We start from the raw sequence: 21,458 nt of genomic DNA, 5'->3' as shown, positions 1-21,458 counted from the left end.
AAAGAATACACAAAAAACTATTTTTGATAAATTTTGTGAAGAAGCTGGAATTGAGCACCAACTCACTATACCGTACACTGTCAGAAAAGTTGGCCTTTGATGCCTATCTCATTCCCTTCTTCTCAATAAATAGTACAAAGATGTTTTTAATTATTTATGATAGAATAAATCTAATTCCTAATTTGTAGGAAGTCTAATTATATGTAATAAATAAATTGATTGCTATTCCTAAAATACATAATATATAATAGGAAACAGTAATCGTAATTGATTCCCTCATTAACATCCCCCCTCAAATTGATGCGGATGATCAAGAAGCATCAATTTGTGAACTAGATATTGATGTTGTGGACGAGGAACAGCCTTGGTAAATATGTTTGCAAGCTCAAGTTGTGAGGTGACATGAGGAAGGGAGATAACATGATTGTCCAAAGCTTCTCGAATAGAATGGAAATCCACTTTAATATTCTTAGTGCGCTCATGAAAGACTGAATTGGTAGCAATTTGAATGGCACTAGTGTTGTCAGCATGGAGAGGTGTTGCATCTGTTTGAGGGAATCCAAGCTCAGCCAAAAGACCACGAAGCCAAATAATCTCAGAACAAGCTGTTGACATAGCCCGATACTCAGATTCGGTGGAGGACTTAGAGACACGAGACTGCTTTTTACTTTTCCAGGAAATCAATGCAGGCCCAAGGAACATACAATAACCAGTGACTGATCTCCGAGTATCAGCACAACCAGCCCAATCAGCATCATTATATCCCACCAAGGTAGTTTGGGAGTCGTTGGGAAAGAAAAGACCACGCATAGAGGTACCTTTCAGATAACGTATAATGCGACGAACAGTAGCTAAATGATGATGACGTGGAGTGTGCATAAATTGACTCACCTGTTAAACTGCAAAAGCAATGTCAGGGCGGGTAATAGTCAAATAATTAAGACTACCTACCAACTGTCGATATAGTAAAGCATCCGATAGAAGATCACCCTCATCACGATGATATTTGACATTAATCTCAAGAGGAGTATCCACCGGTGTAGTAGAGTGTAGACCCGCGAGAGAAATCAAGTCTTCAACATATTTATGTTGATGGAGAAAGAGACCTTTAGAGTCCATGGAAACCTCGAGACCTAAGAAATAACGAAGAGGACCGAGGTCTTTCATATGAAAAGAAGCCTTGAGTTGCTCTTTAAGATGCTGGATGGATGTATGATCAGAACCCGTAATTACCATATCATCAACATAAATGAGAAGAAGAAAAATACCAGTTGTCGTATGGTGAATGAATAAAGAAGAATCATATTGACTTTGAACAAAGGAGAATCCAAGAAGAGTGGATCGAAACTTCTCAAACCATGCCCTAGGTGCTTGTCGTAGGCCGTATAAAGAGCGTTTTAGCTTGCACACGTTAGTGGAAGGAGAAAACAAGCCCTGAGGTAGAGTCATGTAAATATCCTCTATTAGGTCACCATGAAGGAAGGCATTCTTCACATCCATTTGATGAAGTGGCCATCTTTGAGAGGCAGCAAGACATAGAATTGTGCGGATGGAAGTCATTTTTGCCACTAGGGCAAATGTCTCGTCATAATCCACCCCATATTATTGTTTGTTACCCAAGGCGACCAATCGAGCCTTATAACGATTAAGAGTGCCATCAGAATTCAACTTCACAGAATACACCCATTTGCATCCGATAGGCTTAACACCAGGTGGGCGAGGAATAATGTCCCATGTGAAATTCTCCTGTAAGGCTTGAAGCTCCTCTTGCATTGTTTTCACCCAACGAGCATCCTTAACTGCTTGTGAATAACATGTAGGAATAGATATACCAGATAAAGTAGCAGTAAGAGAAATAGCCTCAAAGCCATACCTATCTGGGGGACGAATAATGCATCGTGATCTACGTTCTGCTAACGAAGCAGGTTCATGTGGCAAATCAGCATCACGAAGGGGCGGGGTAGGCTGTCGTCGAACATAAATAACCTGGTTTGAAGCGTTCTATAGGACGAGAACCATTAGAAAAATTTGGAAGGGTAACAAAGCCATTAGAAGTAATAGGAGACTGAAAAAAATATTGATGATCAAAGAAAACCACATTCCGAGATATGTGTAAGCGAGAAGCAGTGGCATCATAACACACAAATCCTTTGTGAGTAGGACTATAACCAAGAAAAGCACATTGGACAGATTAAGCCCCAAGTTTATGATGATCAAGAGGTGGTAAATGGACAAAACAAACACAACCAAAAGGATGGAGATTATGGTAATCAGGATGAACATTAAATAGACGAAAGTAAGGGGAATCAAGCCCAAGAACCTAAGATGGAAGACGGTTGATAAAAAAAATAGCAGCGGATAAGGCTTCAACCCAAAATTTAGGTGGAACAGAGCCATCAAAAAGTAGGGACCGAGTGACATCAAGCAAATGGCAATTCTTATGTTCTGCAATGCCATTTTGTTGAGGTGTATAGGGACAAGAGCGTTGAGAGATAATCCCATGTTGTTGAAGGTACTCTTGAAATTGATGAGAAAGATACTCCCCGCCAGAGTCACTACGCAAGGTCTTAATCTTGGTGTGAAATTGGGTCTCAACATAAGCTAAAAAGTTCTTAAACATGGTGAAAACCTCAGCTTTGGATCTAAGAAAGTAAGCCCAAGTATATCGACTATAGTTATCAATAAACATCACAAAATATTTGTATTGAGCATGAGATAAAACAGGAGACACACCCCAAACATCACTATGAATAATATCAAAGCATTTATCAGCACGATGAGCAGAAGAGGGAAAAGTTTACACATAGAACAAGGAAGGGACGAAGAAGAAATAATATTTTTATTGCCTATCAAACTAGATTTTATTAAATGCGACAAAACAACAGAGTTTGGGTGTCCCAATTTTTTATGCCAAGTCAGAAATGTGTTGGGAACATTATTACAAACAAAGGATGAAAAACTAGGAGAAGTAAATTGGAGCGGAAACAATCTCCCCACCTTAGGCCCCTTCGCAATCACTGTCTTCGACACCTGATCCTGCACCAAGCAACCAGCCCGAGAAAAATGAACACTACAATTAGTATCCACCAATTGACCAACTGAGATTAAATTGGACGATAAACCAGGAGACACAAGTACATTTCGAAAGAAAGAATTAATGTCTCCAACAGCAGCTATAGAAAGAGTATTACCGTCCGCAATTTGAATTTTTTCCGTGCCATTGTAAGAGTGAACATTGTGCAAATGTTTAGGAGATCCAGTCATATGATTAGAAGCCCCAGAATCAACAAACCAAGGGGAAGAAGTGGCGGTAGACTTACCCGTGATGCCTAAGATAGAAAGAGCAGATAGTACCACTTGTTGCATCATATCCGTAGTCAAAACACTATTGTTGTAGGTTTTAGGAACAGAAGAGGGACATGCTGAACCAGCCGTGGCAGTAAAGGCTTTCAAGGGACGTTTTGTTGGTCTTGTGGGGCACTCGGTGATAATATGACCACGCTGTTTGTAGTAGTTACAAAATTTTTTAGTGCAATTTCGAGCAATATGACCGAACTATTTGTAAGAGAAACATTGGATCTGCCGCATGTCATGACTTTTGCTTTGACCTTGAGCAGAATAGGCGATCGTAACATCAGAAATATCAGACATGGAGACTTGGGTAAGTAGGCGTTGTTCCTCCCTAAGTAATTCACCAACGCAAACTTCTAGAGAAGGAACCGAATGGCGGTTCAACAGTGCAGCACGAGCAGCTTCATATTCTGGTCGAAGTTTCATGAGAAATTGGTCACGTTTACTAACCTCATAAACGGTGTGAATGGCAGGCAGTGATTCTGTAGGAACCTTAGAATGTAAGATGGCTGAATGTTCTGCCCATAAATTAAGAAAACCAGAGTAATAGTCCTGAATGGACATATCACCCTGTTTATAATTTGCAATGTTAAGCTCTAGCTGAAAGCGTTTTGCGGCATTATCTTGATTGTAAATTTGCTTCAAGTAATCCCACATGGATTTGGCATTCGAAAACGAACGTAGATTATTAACCAATTGAGGCTCAATGGAACCAAGAATCCAAGAAATAACTTGTGCATCCTTGGTCTCCCAAGCTGTCAAAGCAGCGTTGTCTGTGAGGGCAGTAGAGGACCCGTCGATGTGACCCCACATCCCCTTCCCTTTCACGAACATCTTGAACTGAAACTCCCAGGCAGCATAATTTTTGCCGCTGAAATGGATACAGAAATTCTCCATAGCCATGAAGACACGAACAAGAACGGGAGAAAACAAAAGTGAACCTCGAACCAGAAGCACGAACAAGAAGTGAAGCACGAACGAGAAGCACGAGCCCTAAACGGCTGAGAGAAGCATGGACTGAAACATAAACCAGAGGCATGAGCCCTAAACGAACTGAGAGATAATTACAGGCTAGAAAACCTGACTCGTGATACCATGTCAGAAAAGTTGGCCTTTGATGCCTATCTCATTCCCTTCTTCTCAATAAATAGTACAAAGATGTTTTCAATTATTTATGATAGAATAAATCTAATTCCTAATTTGTAGGAAGTCTAATTATATGTAATAAATAAATTGATTGCTATTCCTAAAATACATAATATATAATAAGAAACAGTAATCGTAATTGATTCCCTCATTAACATACACTCCATAACAAAATGGTGTGAGTGAAATAAAAAATAGAAGTATCATGGAGATGACAAGGTGTATGCTACGTGATAAAGAGTTGCCAAAAAAGCTGTGGGTAGAGGCTAAAAGCATTGTTGTATTTTTTTTGTGTTTTTTTCTCTTATGTTCTACAGATTAAAAGAGACAAACTTGACAAAAAGGCTAAACTTAGAGTTTTCATTAGATACAACAACACTTCCAAAGCTTACAGAATTTTTCAACCACAAAATGGAAAAACTCTTGTGAGTAAAGAGTCAATTCATAGAAGAACAACAATGGAGTTATGAGGAATCAATAAGGAAGTAACTGCTAGAAAACCCATAATTCCTTGATGACATTCTTATTAGAGGCACAAGATCTTTATCTGAGATTTATCAAAAGTGTAATATCACCCTATTAGAACCCGAAGAATTCGAAGAAGTTGAAAAGGATGAACAATCGATTAAAGCTATGGAGGAAGAGCTCAAAATGATTAAAAAAATGACACATAGGAGATGGTGGATAGTTTGCAACACAAACAACCCATAAGAGTCAAATGGGTTTATAGAACCAAACTTAATTTAGATTATTCTATATACAAATACAAGGCTAGATTAGTAGTGAAAGGATATACTCAAGTGTTTTGGGTAGATTTTTCAGAAACATTTGCCCCCATTGTACACCTTGATACAATCATATTGTTGCTTGCTTTGGTTGCACACAAAGGATGGAAAATTTACCATTTAAATGTAAAATCTTCATTTTTAAATGGTAATTTGCAAGAGGAGATATTTGTGAAGTAGTCAAATGGATTTTAAGTTAAGGGACAAGAAGACAAGGTTTACAAGCTAAAGAAGGCATTGTATGGTCTTAAACGGCCCCATAGGGCTTGGTATCGTAGAATTGATGATTATCTTCAAAATCTTGGATTTGTTAAAAGTCCAACTAAAGCTACATTATATGTGAAAACGGACGGTGTTAATTTAATCATAGTTTCTGTCTATCTTGATGACTTACTTGTGACAGACACCAGTGATCAGCTAATAACGAAGTTCAAAGTTGAAATGCTCAAAGTATCTGAGATGACAAATCTTGGTTTGATATCTTTTTTTTTTGGGAATGAAAGTAAAACAATATCAAGATGGAGTCTTTGTATGCCAAATGAAGTATGCAAAAAAAATATTGAAAAAGTTCAAGATGGAGAATTGTAAAAGTACCACTGTGACACCCTCTACCCCAACATACATATACAGTAATTATAAAAAAATAAAATTTTTCATCAATAAAAATCAAATTTCCAACCACGTAAGGGTAAAGAGTTCACATTCATAAACTTAATCCAAATAACATGCCGGTAAAATTACAAAGAAATAAAATTGAATTTTCCAAAATAATTTAATAAGAACATCTTAAACTAATCCTATCTATGTCCCGATGTCACATGTCCTATCAGAGCAAAACCTAACATAGAAGCCTAAGCTTCATCACCAACATCTTCAGCCTCACGCTGATGATCACCTGTATAACAGTCAAAACAAAACAACACGAGAAAAGGGAGTGAGAAACATCTCACTCTGGCTCACGGTGTAGGAATATACGCCGGATAGCCAAACACAAACAAGACAGATATAGCATAGATATGTTAATAACAATATTTCATCTCACTCATCCAAGACATAAACCATCACTTTATCATATAACATTGAAAATGCACATGTATGGACACGGACTACATATTATCATGCATGTGGCGCCAGTAAAACATCACATGGCATATTGCCGCTAGCAATACACGAAGAGTAGTCTAGGAGTACATGCCGGGTCACACCCTCTGCACACTCTCACTAGAAGGATATACTACCAGAGTCTCACCCTCTGCACACTCTCACTAGAAGGAATATAACAGAACAATCAGAAATCAAAATAGAAAATATTCATATTTTGCCTATTTCTCATAGGGTTTCCCACTAGAACCCATAGAGCACTCTAAATCATATCAAAACATATTTATTTTCAAAATTAATCACATACTTACACATTACATTTAACAAGGAATACAATAGAGCAATCAGAAATCAAAACAGAAAATATTCATATTTTATCTATTTCTCATAGGGTTTCCCACAGGAACCTATAGAAATCTAAAATCATATAATTAATTGCATATAAGAAAAATAATAAGCAAAACAGATACAATTGGGAGAAACCCCTCATACATGAGCATACAAAAATACAGCAATACACAGGATTGGGAGCCAATCCCACTACCCAACATATATTCCCACACCCAGAGCAAAATTTCTCACTCCCCCCTTACCTCGATAAGAAGGAGCTGAATCTTGTTGGTCGCCCCCTCTAGGTTCCCCTTCGTCTTCAGAGAGGAAGGAGGAAAAATGTCAAAAGTGAAAAATGCGTTTTTCTGGAGTGTCGGAACGCATTTATAGGCATCAGGCCGTGGCCAGAACGGCCTGTTCCGAATCCGGAACGGCCCGTTCTGAGCCCGTAGAACACGTACAAAAGCCTCTCCAAGAACGGCCCGTTCCAAAATCAGAACGGCCCGTTCTGGGGTTTTCGGAACGACCCATTTTAAGGTGGAACGGCCCGTTCTGAGTCAATACTTCGTTCTTTTAAATCACATCCAGAACGGCCCGTTCCCAAAGTCGAACGGCCCGTTCTGGGTTGAAATTTTACTCATGAATGCTTGAGTTCGAACGGCCCGTTTCCAAACTGGAACGGCCCGTTCCGGGGCTATGGAATCTAGAATTAGTAGTTAATAAATAAATAAATAATATATATATATATATATATATATATATCAAATTAAAATAAAATATCAATACAATTTAAAACATAATTTTCTTCAAATAATAATTATAAAAAAATATCATAATTAATAATATTATACAAAATAATTTTTATAAATGATTATTAATAAAAACCTTTAAAAAATCAATCAAACACATTTAATTAATCAAAATAATTATAAGGAAATGATCTTCATAAATATAAAAATAAATAATAATTATTCGTAGTATTAGTAGAAAAATTCGGGGTGTTACAATTCACTCCTCCTTTTAAAAATTTCGTCCCCGAAATTACCTGAGGCAAATAAAAAAAAATGTCTCCTGCATTTGACTTTCTAATGTTCCACCTTAGACTTCTGGAATACTACACACGAGTCCACAACTTCCTCTACTCCTCTCCTCACCTTAGACCACCACGCTTCCACTACGCCACTCTCATACATCCTCCTAAGGTCCTAATTCATCTTAATAGCTCCTAAGTGAATACTAAGACTACTCTTATTGCCTTCTTCTAAGATCATCTTTCTTAATTCGGGATTATTAGACACAGATTCTATCCTGAAACCACAAAACACCATCAACTTCCACTCGAAATGGGCTATCTATACCCTTACCAATCTTCTCCACTTGGTTCACTAAGAAAGGGTCTAACTCTTAGGCTCCTCTAATCTCATCCATTAATTCACTAGTCACCTTCGACATACTCAATTCAATGCTTCTAAGGGTAAGCTCACAAATCAAGCTTAAATCTCTAAACTCTTCAATCAAATTTAACCTTTAAATCCTCAAAACGATAGATGAAAGATCATCCTACTCAAGGCATCTGTCACCACATTGCCTTTACCTAGATAGCAACTGAGATTAAAATCCTAGTCCTTAAGAAATTCTAACTATCTCTTTTGGTCAAAAGATTTTTAAGACTCTAACAATCGCGAAATACCTCAAGCTTAGAATCATATAAGTAGTGTCTCCAAATCTTAATGTAATATCATAACCACTAACTCATAGATAAGGTAGTTCCTCTCATGAATTTTCAATTGCCTAGAAACACAAGCTACTACCTTTCCTTCTTGCATCAACAATGCATCCAAATTCATCTTATAAGTACTACTATATACCACAAAAGGCTTACTAAAATCTAATAATATTAACACTAGTCAATCTTGCCTTAAGAGTTGGAACTACTCTCATACTTACTATCCCACATAAAGACAATACTCCTCTCCTAGTGAATGTAGTTAAGGGCAATGCTATCTTAGAAATTTCTTAATAAATCTCCAATAATAATAAGCTAACCTCATAAAACTCTTATCTCACTAACTGGCTTAGATATCTCCCCACTTAAACACAACTTCTACCTGAGACAGATCCATGTTTACCTCAACTGGAATTTACAGGAACTAGAAAACTTACCTCATACAATCAAAATAAATAAATAAATCAATAAATAAAATAAAATAAAATAGAAATACTTAGATAACTTAACATACAACCGTCTTGGATATACCTCCACCCTCAACTACAATATGATCATATCACACCCTAAGATCAATCTCACTAACCACACGACATTCACCAATTGATCCCTAAGGTCATCTATCCACATATCAACATACATGCATATTAAATCATATTAGAATACCTACTTTAAACCTTCAAATATACCATCCATAAGCATGTACATGAACAACCTTTACCACATAGCATCATACAACCTTAAACAACCTCTCAATCCACATGAAAACACCCCAAAACATCTTAACAAAATCAATTCTTATCCTTGCATTGCCTAACGATTCAAAAATATCATGACACCATACATATCCCTTCAACAACGATCAAAGAAAATGATACCTAGAGATTTATACTCATCCAAATGATCTCAAAACTATCTCAAAAGAAATCTAAGAGAATAAGCTACAACTCCTACGAAGACATAAGATTCTAAAAAGATCATCTTCTTAGCTAAAAATTTCAAAAACCGCAGCAGATATACTCAGCGCTTACAGCTAGACCTTTGATCACCAAAGTAGCTATAACTAGAGTTCTAGACCTCCGTTTTACTTGATTTCAGTTCCATTGGAAAGATAACGTCCAAGGCTACAACTTTTGTGAAGACCATAAAATCTAAATATGTCAATACGGTACTCATACTGGCACAACAAAACTGCAGCGAAAATATCCTCTACACCAAACAGCAATAGTATATCAATATATCTAAGCCCACAAAAATACCTCTACCCTTCCAAACTCACACCTCAAATTCATATCAAAGTTTCCTACTACAAATCTAAACCAAACAACTCACATATTCAGTACAAAAGGCTTAGAAAATAAAATTCACATGCTACCTAAACCATAAAAGGTCAACGTGCAACCATCAAACTCTAGAAATCATCAACACTTCAATCTCTCCTTAAGAATATCAAAACTCCAATTCTCAACATACATCATCCTTGGATTCAAGCGCTACAACTATAGCTTTTAAAAATTCCACCAACCGTAAACTCTTAATATACTAAAAAAAAAAAATCAACGTCTTACCCAAATCTAAGGCCTCAATAGTTCCTACAATATTAGCACAATATCTTGTCTACCACTACTCGCACATATGCTTGCAACACAAGCGATATCACTCAACCACTATCTCTTATGTAAGCAAGAAGTATCAAACAAATAAGCAACCATAAGAATGAAGAAGAGCAATCATAATGGTATTAGCTAACACTATCATGACTATCATTCCTCTAATTACAAAATAACTTAACAACATCAAACTCAACAATACCAACACAAGAAGAACATCATCATCATCAACATCATCATAGTACACAACAAACAAGACACAGTCAGAGTACACAACAGAGTCCTGATAAGCACATAACACACACGGTCGATTGGATCGACCTGCTCTGATACCACTTAATGTGACACCCTCTACCCCAACATACATATACAGTAATTATAAAAAAAAATAAAATTTTTCATCAATAAAAATCAAATTTCCAACCACGTAAGGGTAAAAAGTTCACATTCATAAACTTAATCCAAATAACATGCCGGTAAAATTACAAAGAAAGAAAATTGAATTTTCCAAAATAATTTAATAAGAACATCTTAAACTAATCCTATCTATGTCCCGATGTCACATGTCCTATCAGAGCAAAACCTGACATAGAAGCCTAAGCTTCATCACCAACATCTTCAGCCTCACGCTGATGATCACCTGTATAACAGTCAAAACAAAACAACACGAGAAAAGGGAGTGAGAAACATCTCACTCTGGTTCACGGTATAGAAATATACGCCGGATAGCCAAACACAAACAAGACAGATATAGCATAGATATGTTAATAACAATATTTCATCCCACTCATCCAAGACATAAACCATCACTTTATCATATAACATTGAAAATGCACATGTATGGACACGGACTACATATTATCATGCATGTGGCGCCAGTAAAACATCACATGGCATATTGCCGCTAGCAATACACGAAGAGTAGTCTAGGAGTACATGCCGGGTCACACCCTCTGCACACTCTCACTAGAAGGATATACTACCAGAGTCTCACCCTCTGCACACTCTCACTAGAAGGAATATAACAGAACAATCAGAAATCAAAATAGAAAATATTCATATTTTGCCTATTTCTCATAGGGTTTCCCACTAGAACCCATAGAGCACTCTAAATCATATCAAAACATATTTATTTTCAAAATTAATCACATACTTACACATTACATTTAACAAGGAATACAATAGAGCAATCAGAAATCAAAACAGAAAATATTCATATTTTATCTATTTCTCATAGGGTTTCCCACAGGAACCTATAGAAATCTAAAATCATATAATTAATTGCATATAAGAAAATAATAAGCAAAACAGATACAATTGGGAGAAACCCCTCATACATGAGCATACAAAAATACAGCAATACACAGGATTGGGAGCCAATCCCACTACCCAACATATATTCCCACACCCAGAGCAAAATTTCTCACTCCCCCCTTACCTCGATAAGAAGGAGCTGAATCTTGTTGGTCGCCCCCTCTAGGTTCCCCTTCGTCTTCAGAGAGGAAGGAGGAAAAATGTCAAAAGTGAAAAATGCGTTTTTCTGGAGTGTCGGAACGCATTTATAGGCATCAGGCCGTGGCCAGAACGGCCTGTTCCGAATCCGGAACGGCCCGTTCTGAGCCCGTAGAACACGTACAAAAGCCTCTCCAAGAACGGCCCGTTCCAAAATCAGAACGGCCCGTTCTGGGGTTTTCGGAACGACCCATTTTAAGGTGGAACGGCCCGTTCTGAGTCAATACTTCGTTCTTTTAAATCACATCCAGAACGGCCCGTTCCCAAAGTCGAACGGCCCGTTCTGGGTTGAAATTTTACTCATGAATGCTTGAGTTCGAACGGCCCGTTTCCAAACTGGAACGGCCCGTTCCGGGGCTATGGAATCTAGAATTAGTAGTTAATAAATAAATAAATAATATATATATATATATATATATATATATATATATCAAATTAAAATAAAATATCAATACAATCAGGGACGGAGCCAGGATTTCAATACTGGGGGTGCCATATAGGGGGTGCCATATAGTAATATACATATGAGTTTATATTAAAAATATGAGTTTATATTAAAAATAGGGGGTGCCATATAGTAATATATATGTATATAAAAAAAAATTAAAATTGTTGGGGGGGCCGTGGCACCCGTAGGTCCCCCCTTGGCTCCGTCCTTGAATACAATTTAAAACATAATTTTCTTCAAATAATAATTATAAAAAAATATCATAATTAATAATATTATACAAAATAATTTTTATAAATGATTATTAATAAAAACCTTTAAAAAATCAATCAAACACATTTAATTAATCAAAATAATTATAAGGAAATGATCTTCATAAATATAAAAATAAATAATAATTATTCGTAGTATTAGTAGAAAAATTCGGGGTGTTACAATTCACTCCTCCTTTTAAAAATTTCGTCCCCGAAATTACCTGAGGCAAATAAAAAAAAATGTCTCCTGCATTTGACTTTCTAATGTTCCACTACTCGCACATATGCTTGCAACACAAGCGATATCACTCAACCACTACCTCTTATGTAAGCAAGAAGTATCAAACAAATAAGCAACCATAAGAATGAAGAAGAGCAATCATAATGGTATTAGCTAACACTATCATGACTATCATTCCTCTAATTACAAAATAACTTAACAACATCAAACTCAACAATACCAACACAAGAAGAACATCATCATCATCAACATCATCATAGTACACAACAAACAAGACACAGTCAGAGTACACAACAGAGTCCTGATAAGCACATAACACACACGGTCGATTGGATCGACCTGCTCTGATACCACTTAATGTGACACCCTCTACCCCAACATACATATACAGTAATTATAAAAAAAAATAAAATTTTTCATCAATAAAAATCAAATTTCCAACCACGTAAGGGTAAAAAGTTCACATTCATAAACTTAATCCAAATAACATGCCGGTAAAATTACAAAGAAAGAAAATTGAATTTTCCAAAATAATTTAATAAGAACATCTTAAACTAATCCTATCTATGTCCCGATGTCACATGTCCTATCAGAGCAAAACCTGACATAGAAGCCTAAGCTTCATCACCAACATCTTCAGCCTCACGCTGATGATCACCTGTATAACAGTCAAAACAAAACAACACGAGAAAAGGGAGTGAGAAACATCTCACTCTGGTTCACGGTATAGAAATATACGCCGGATAGCCAAACACAAACAAGACAGATATAGCATAGATATGTTAATAACAATATTTCATCCCACTCATCCAAGACATAAACCATCACTTTATCATATAACATTGAAAATGCACATGTATGGACACGGACTACATATTATCATGCATGTGGCCCTAGTAAAACATCACATGGCATATTGCCGCTAGTAATACACGAAGAGTAGCCTAGGAGTACATGCCGGGTCACACCCTCTACACACTCTCACTAGAAGGATATACTACCAGAGTCTCGTCGGGATAGTTAAGCCGCGCAAGATACATCTCATGCACACAATGGGCGAGACTGAGACTTTCAAACCGAGCTATCCCCAAGGACTAATCCGCAAAGCTTTTACACTAGGGGGCCTTCTCTGGCGGTGTATTCCATATCGTACCCTTAAAACACTTATGCAAATGATGCATGTCAATCAAGACTCTATGCATTCTCATATCATATTATCATTTGCCATGGTCATTTCACATCATCACATTTCATCATCATATTTCATTATCACATTTCATATCTCATATCTCAATCACATTTCACATTATCTCATCATATTCACAAAGCCTCCACAGAGCACTTTAATTTATATCAAAACTCGTTTATTTATAAAATTAAATACATATTTTTACATATCATCAAACAAGGAATATAACAGAACAATCAGAAATCAAAACAGAAAATATTCATATTTTGCCTATTTCTCATAGGGTTTCCCGCAGGAACCCATAGAGCACTCTAAATCATATCAAAACATATTTATTTTCAAAATTAATCACATACTTACACATTACATTTAACAAGGAATACAATAGAGCAATCAGAAATCAAAACAGAAAATATTCATATTTTGTCTATTTCTCATAGGGTTTCCCATAAGAACCTATAGAAATCTAAAATCATATAATTAATTGCATATAAGAAAAATAATAAGCAAAACAGATACAATTGGGAGAAACCCCTCATACACGAGCATACAAAAATATAGCAATACACAGGATTTGGGGCCAATCCCACTACCCAACATATATTCTCACACCCAGAGCAAGATTTCTCACTCCCCCATTACCTCGATAAGAAGGAGCTGAATCTTGTTGGTCGCCCCCTCTAGGTTCCCTTTCGTCTTCAGAGAGGAAGGAGGAAAAAGGTCAAAAGTGAAAAATGCGTTTTTCTGGAGTGCCGAACGCATTGATAGGCATCAGGCCGCGGCCAGAACGGCTTGTTTCGAATCCGGAACGGCCCGTTCTGAGCCCGTAGAACACGTACAAAAGCCTCTCCAAGAACGACTCGTTCCAAAACCAGAACAGCCCGTTCTGGGGTTTTCGGAACGACCCGTTTCAAGGTGGAACGGCTCATTCTGAGTCAATACTTCGTTCTTTTAAATCACATCCAGAACGGCCCGTTTCCAAAGACGAACGACCCGTTCTGGGTTGAAATTTTACTCATAAATGCTTGAGTTGGAACGGCCCGTTCCGGGGTTATGAAATCCATAATTAGTAGTTAATAAATAAATAATATATATATATATATATATATATATATCAAATTAAAATAAAATATCAATACAATTTAAAACATATTTTTCTTCAAATAATAATTATAACAAAATATCATAATTAATAATATTATACAAAATAATTTTCATAAATGATTATTAATAAAAACCTTTAAAAAATCAATCAAACACATTTAATTAATCAAAATAATTATACGGAAATAATCTTCATAAATATAAAAATAAATAATAATTATTCGTAGTATTAGTAGAAAAATTTGGGGTGTTACAACCACTACTCCTATGAAACAAAAGGAGAAATTTAGCAAAGATGATGGTGCTGATAAGGTAGATGAACACCATTATAGAAGTCTAATTAGTTGTCTAATGTATCTTACTGCAACCAAACCTGATATCATGTTTGTAGTAAGCATGCTTTCAAGATTTATGCATTGTGTTAGTGAATAAGTGCATCTTCAAGTTGCCAAACGAATTGTTAGATACACCAAAGGCATTGTACACTATGGTATCATGTATAAACATTCATAGAATTTTCAATTTCATGGATATTGTGGCAGTGATTGGGGTGGGATCAATTAATGACATGAAAAGTACAACAGACTATTGTTTTAGTTTTTGTTCAAGTGTGTTCTCATGGTGTTCAAAGAAGCAAGAGATTGTGACTCAAAGTACAATTAATCGAGGAAAAATATGTGGCAGCCACTGCAGCTGTGAGTCAAGCTATTTGACTTAGGCATATACTTATTGATTTACATATGAAGCAAAATAAGCCAACATAGATTTTTGTTGAAAATCAAGCAATTATTTCTCTTTCAAATAATATGATTTTTCATGGCAAGACTAAGGCATTTTAAGATTAAGTTCTTCTTCTTAAGAGATGTGTAAAGATAAGAAGTCAAGCTAATTTATTGCATAATCAAATATCAAAGTGCAGATGTTTTAACAAAAGCTCTTCCAAAAGTCAGATTTGAATCTTTGAGAACCAAACTAGGAGTATACATGTTGTTAGGCAAGGAGGAGATTTGTTGAACACGTGCTTATAAAAGCTAATTAAGTCATAGTGTGTTTCCTAGTTTGTAGAGATTTCTTTTAGTTATTTACATTTTGAATATCAGGTTGTTATGATTTTTTTTAAAAAATTTCAAATGATGTTGTTATGTCCATAAAATAAGGAATTATAATTTGATATAGTTTGTACACTTCATATAGAGTCTTTTAATAAAATATTAATATCTTCTCACTTTACATTACTTATTCTCTCTCCCTGTCACTACAAGAAAATTATCATATAGTGATACACACCCTATAGTGACACAATATGTGTCATTAAAAATTACTTTTATCTACACAATAAATACAATATATGTTGATATATTGTTAAAAAATGTGAGTAAATTATAGTGACAAACAAAATATGTTGTTAAATCTCATTCAAAATCAACAGTAAAACTGTACATAGCTATATGTCAAATAAATATATACCTACATATATTATATTTATAATAATACTTTTTGTATGTCATTATATGTAACATTTCTTGTAATATGTATTTATAAACAAAATACTATAATAATATGATATTTTCCGGTGTGGAATTGTGGAATCAAACTTTTATTTTATAAAATATTAATTTTTATCAAATACACAATTCATTTTGCGGAATTGTTTGTGAAATTAATCCATGTATCTACTCTTTGTGATATATATCGCCATATCGTTAGTTCTCCGAATGGCCTTGCAAGGTCTAACTGTGATATAGAATGACGTTACTTTTGGCTTGTTACTAATCACAATTGATCACAATTTCACGTACAATGTTTTGTCTTGTTTAGTAAATAAATGTGTTGCAAAAGATCGGTAGTGTTAAATCTTTGTCAACATGGCCCAAATGAAACACTTGTCATATGCTTTTGGTTTTTATGTGATTAGACATGGACCCGCGCTTTGTATGATTTATCGAAATTTATAATTTTTATCTTATATTTTAATATATATTTATATCAAAATTTAGTAATATTATAAATTTTTATATTTCAATTCTTTAGTCTATTAATTAATTAATTAATTAAAATTACTTTTAAATGAATAAATTAATTGATATTAAATTATTTATATTTATTGATAGATTTTTGTTGATTTTAAAAGTATTTGTTGGATGCTTTTGTCCTTAACCACCTTATTTTTCTTTATCATAATCACAAATTAAAAAATACATGATGAAATACAAATGATTAATATTTGAAGTCTTGATTTTGATCACAGTTCAAACAATTCTATAATAAACTTTTTAACAAAATTTTGAACAAATCGAACTAATATCAAAGTATTGTAAAGAAAGATTAATGAATAAGTCATTAATTTTATTAAAAGTAGTTATAAAGAAAAAAAATTATTTAAATGTTTGATTGTTTATCGATATCACTATTATAATTAAAATTTCTATTTTAATAAAAATTGTGCATATAAATTTATAAATTTACTTTCCTCCATCACACACACACACACGCACACGCACACGCACACGCACACGCACACGCACACGCACACGCACACGCACACGCACACGCACACGCGCGCACACACACACATATATATATATATATATATTCCTGAGTTATGATGTATATATTTTTTCTCAATTAAGGTAACTTAGATCATCAATTAGATCATGTCAATTTTATATAAAACACATATAAAGTTATTGTCTTATTTCAATCAAATTTTTATAAAATATAATCATGATATTATATTTTATTACAATTCATATTAAGAAACTAATAATTTGATTTTATATTTATTTGATACTTACATATCTTAAACAACATATTAATTCATAATTAAGAGACATAATTTGGTTAAAATGATAGTTATAAAAAATAATAAATGGTATGTAATTATTATTTATTAATTTATTATGAACTATAAAGGTCTATATACAAATTACGAATTTGACATTATTGTATTGTATTAATGATAGGTATTTTAGGTTTAAGTTATGTCAGCACTCAATTAGCTTTTCATGACAATTAAATAGTTATTTTATGTTAAATAGTATATAAAATTTTGTAAAAAAAATTATAGAATTTTATCATAATTAATTAGCATTAATTATGAATTTAATATCAATTAAAACATATAACTGTCAATTTTTGTAATTAATTTCAATAAAGTGTGATTTTATATTTAAAGATGAAAAAAATAGTTGGAATTCATAGAGAATATGTAAAATGACAAATTAAGGTAGTAAAAAAGTTATAATTTGGACATGCATTTGTCATTTTCAATTCCAAATAAAAACTATCAAAAGTGAGTGTAAGAAATTATGAATCTAAACTTAGTGATCTACCATGAGAGTTCAACGACAAAATAATGTTGAATTAGAAATTTTGTGACTAAATAAAAATCCAGCACAAAATAGAATGAAATTAAAACAAAAAATATCTCATGTTTAAATTAATCCTACCCAAGATGACTACAACTCCAATTTTAATGTCATTCCATATTGGAAAGTCATCATCAAGTGTTGTTAACATTAGAATAGAGATAAGAATTTAATATTCTAAGGTGATGGTAAGGAACAATTTGAAAAATATAATATCTAAATTTATATATGAGTAATCCAACAAAGAGATTCAGTTTAACAAATTGAGTAAAAAAATTGATTAAATTTTGGTTTGCTATATTAGTAAATTTTCTATCGTAACTAAAAAGTATGTATTAGAAGAAATCACACTTACCTTTTTTTATGACAATCTGAAAAGGAGGTTCGACTATTGCGCATATGTGACGAAGAAGTGATTATCACGAGGTTTTGAAAAAAAAATGGTTGAATTGGGCGCAACTGTTGGATGTATGTGATGGAGGTGCGACCATTGATTTTCGCTTCAATAGAGAATATGAAACAATAAAAGAGGTGAGCTGTCGTAAGTGGAGAAGAACGAGGGCTATAGAGCTCCTTATTCCAAATATTTAGTGTTTGTAGATATGAAAATATAGAATTTGTAGTTATTGAGATATATATTAAAATAAGAGAGACGTTATAAAATGAAACAAACATAAGAGAGACGTTATTAAATGAAACAAACATAAGAAAAACTATATATAATGACAGATAAGTATTTTTGCTAATATGATAATATTTTATAGACATTTTAAACTGATGTGTTGATGTAATATAGAATAATTTAATTTTTATATTATAAATAGATAGATAAATATAGATAGATTGTAACTCACACATTGAAATAATTTTGTCAATTGCTAGCATAATAACTGAGTTGCTATATCAATATCAATATATGCTACTCTTCCAATTGCATACACTAACAAGGTTTTACTTTCAAGTTTCCGTTTGTAGAAACTTAGCTCCTACATTTATTGAAACAAGAAGATCCTTCTTCAATTACGAGAGGGAGGTTTTCCATTGGTTTACTTTACACAGTTTCTCATTAGGTTATTTTTTAAATAATTTGAGTAGGTTAAGCTCAAGAACTCATAACTGGTATACCTGTTCTTGATAAAAGGAACAATTTAAACTACCAAGTGTCATTTCTTGGTAAAAGAAAACATTGATTACAGCAAGGAAAAAGAGTAAAAATGTTGTCCTCTTAAACCATAGAGCACTCTATTCCTTCAACCAGACATTGATTGCTATGAGATATTTTTATCATATAAAGTGAAAAAAAAATGTTGGAAATCAGAGATGAAGATATAACGGGTAAATTGAAGTCATTAGTAATGGCCAAAAGTATTAATAATTTACTATGTTAAATCAGAAACCCTTGAACTTCGTGAATATATCATGCATTTGATTTCAACAACAATAAACAAATGCTTAACAGTAAAAAAAATGCCTGACAAGTAGCAATACTTTACAATGATGTTGATTCATCTTAGCAACATAAATACAAACGTACTTTAAGGACTTCCAACTTGCTTAGATTGGCCAAAACTTCACAAAAATAAAATGTGTTTATAATTTTTATTTGCACAATACAATTTAAAATAAATAAATCATAAATAAAATATCATAAATCAATAAATCAATATCAATAAACAAAAGTCAAAGAAAAATATAGATCAATCTAATGATTTGACCTAATCAATTAATCCAATGAGTCAACTTATCTTAATCTCTCGTGTAATCCATTGATTTGACAGGTTGAACAAGTTGAATTATATGGATCGAAGAATTGAAAAGTGTAACCCAACCCGATTAGATAGGTTATGTACATTAACTGTTGGGTTGAACTCATGGCATCACTAATGAAAGGTATGAAACCCAAATCATCTAAAAGCAACACAGTATGTACCTTGAGGTGTAAAGAAGCTGCTGAGATTATTGAAACTCAAATCCAACTGCTCCAAGTTTTGTAAAAGTGATAAATCTAGCAAAAGATAACATATTAGAATCTAAGAATTAAATTCCAAGTGCGAAATGCAGAATTACCTACATTCATACCTTTCGTGTAAAAGGGCTCGCCAATATCATTGTTACGAAGAATGAAATTTTTGAGGGATGGGAGGGAGCTCATGAGTTCCATTATGCTCTCGTTGAGAAAATTGCTAGTGAGATCTAATGTTTCTAGCTTCTTCAATGTTGACTTGCTTTTATTTTCTGAAAGACCAAAAATGTCACATCGATGATCCAAACACAATAGAAAATATTGAATATTATACCTTATAATCTGTAAATTTAACTTAAACTCTTCCTTGCCCACAAAAGTATACAACTAAACATATATATAAACCGACATGTTTTGTTGGTGGTGTTAAACATAGAGAAAATTTTTGGTTAGAGCATACCATGGTTTAGGAGAATGGCATCAAAACAATTATTGGACAAATCAAGGGTTGTGATTTCCTTAAAGGTTAGGAATAAGGACCAGTTTAAAGGTGTGGTCTGAGAGCAAAGGCGATCAAAGCCAGGGTCAACATGTTTATTCAGGCTTTTAAGAGAAAGATGGATGACATGGCCAGAAGAGGAATCACATGTGATGTAATCCCAGGCACAGCAATTGGTCTTTGGGTCATGGTCATCCACCCACGATGGAAGCGAAGACTCGTTGGCATAAATAGCCTTGAAATTCAACAGTGCCTCTTTCTCTTCTTTGAAGCAACCATTGCTACATGATACTTGAGCTAGTACTATTATTGCTACTAACACTACCAAATATGGCTTCTTCCAAAGAAACTCCATTTCCAAGAGGACATTAATTGAACTTCTCAATATTCTTGCCATGATTCTGAGCATTTTTATATGTCCCCTGGAAGGCCATGCCTGGCTTTATTGTTACCTAAATTGTTGAAAAAGGAAGCCACCTAGCTAGTTAGTCTATACACGGACTCATGACTTTGAGTCAACGACGTAAGAACAGAAATTAATAACAAAAACACTTTCGCCCAACTTTTCTGACTCCATGTAGTGGACTCTTTTTTTTTCTTATTTATTTACCTAAATAATTTATTTCTTTATTTACCTAAATCTACTAATTTGCTATAGATGTTGAGAAATAGATTCACCACCGACTAATTTCTCACTTAAAAAAAAAAATACAATTGATACTATTGCATTGTGAGAAATCGGTCAAGTGAAAATCGATTTGTCTCACTTGGAGTTATTACTTTTTTTTTTTTAATTTAGTTTTTGTTTTCATTTAATTTATGTTTAATTTT

The 21,458-nt window shown here is 33.9% G+C and overlaps 2 protein-coding genes across 2 annotated transcripts; both read right to left on the bottom strand.

Moving 5' to 3' along the window:
* Positions 1-279: 279 nt before the first annotated feature.
* LOC109794341 (putative mitochondrial protein AtMg00810) lies at positions 280-1,560 on the bottom strand. Its single transcript, XM_083064827.1, has 2 exons — positions 952-1,560; positions 280-891 (listed from the first exon to the last, which is right to left on the bottom strand). The coding sequence occupies exons 1-2, from the start codon at positions 1,558-1,560 to the stop codon at positions 280-282; spliced, it is 1,221 nt and encodes a 406-aa protein (XP_082920953.1).
* Positions 1,561-12,090: 10,530 nt separating this feature from the next.
* On the bottom strand, positions 12,091-21,056 carry LOC145952833 (receptor like protein 21-like). Its single transcript, XM_083065866.1, has 5 exons — positions 20,589-21,056; positions 20,245-20,400; positions 20,096-20,170; positions 18,521-18,665; positions 12,091-13,162 (listed from the first exon to the last, which is right to left on the bottom strand). Exons 1-5 carry the CDS (start codon positions 21,034-21,036, stop codon positions 13,159-13,161), a joined length of 828 nt encoding a protein of 275 aa, XP_082921992.1. The 5' UTR covers positions 21,037-21,056; the 3' UTR covers positions 12,091-13,158.
* Between the last annotated feature and the right edge of the window lie 402 nt (positions 21,057-21,458).

This window comes from Cajanus cajan, chromosome 10, assembly GCF_000230855.2.
Source record: "Cajanus cajan strain Asha chromosome 10, NIPB_CcT2T_4, whole genome shotgun sequence".
Classification (NCBI taxonomy): domain Eukaryota; kingdom Viridiplantae; phylum Streptophyta; class Magnoliopsida; order Fabales; family Fabaceae; genus Cajanus; species Cajanus cajan.
The sequence above is the reverse complement of the archived record's forward strand: the minus strand, read 5'-3'. Positions and strand labels throughout refer to the sequence as shown.

What these genes read in the sequence shown, in the direction of transcription:
- LOC109794341 (XM_083064827.1), bottom strand. Translation starts at nt 1,560, where the DNA reads ATGACTTCCATCCGCACAATTCTATGTCTTGCTGCCTCTCAAAGATGG. An exon ending in CTTTACTATATCGACAGTTG is followed by an intron (nt 892 to 951) that starts GTAGGTAGTCTT and finishes GCAGTTTAACAG; the next exon opens with GTGAGTCAATTTATGCACAC.
- LOC145952833 (XM_083065866.1), bottom strand. Translation starts at nt 21,036, where the DNA reads ATGCTCAGAATCATGGCAAGAATATTGAGAAGTTCAATTAATGTCCTC. An exon ending in TGCCATTCTCCTAAACCATG is followed by an intron (nt 20,401 to 20,588) that starts GTATGCTCTAAC and finishes TTGGTCTTTCAG; the next exon opens with AAAATAAAAGCAAGTCAACA. An exon ending in CGAGCCCTTTTACACGAAAG is followed by an intron (nt 20,171 to 20,244) that starts GTATGAATGTAG and finishes ATCTTTTGCTAG; the next exon opens with ATTTATCACTTTTACAAAAC.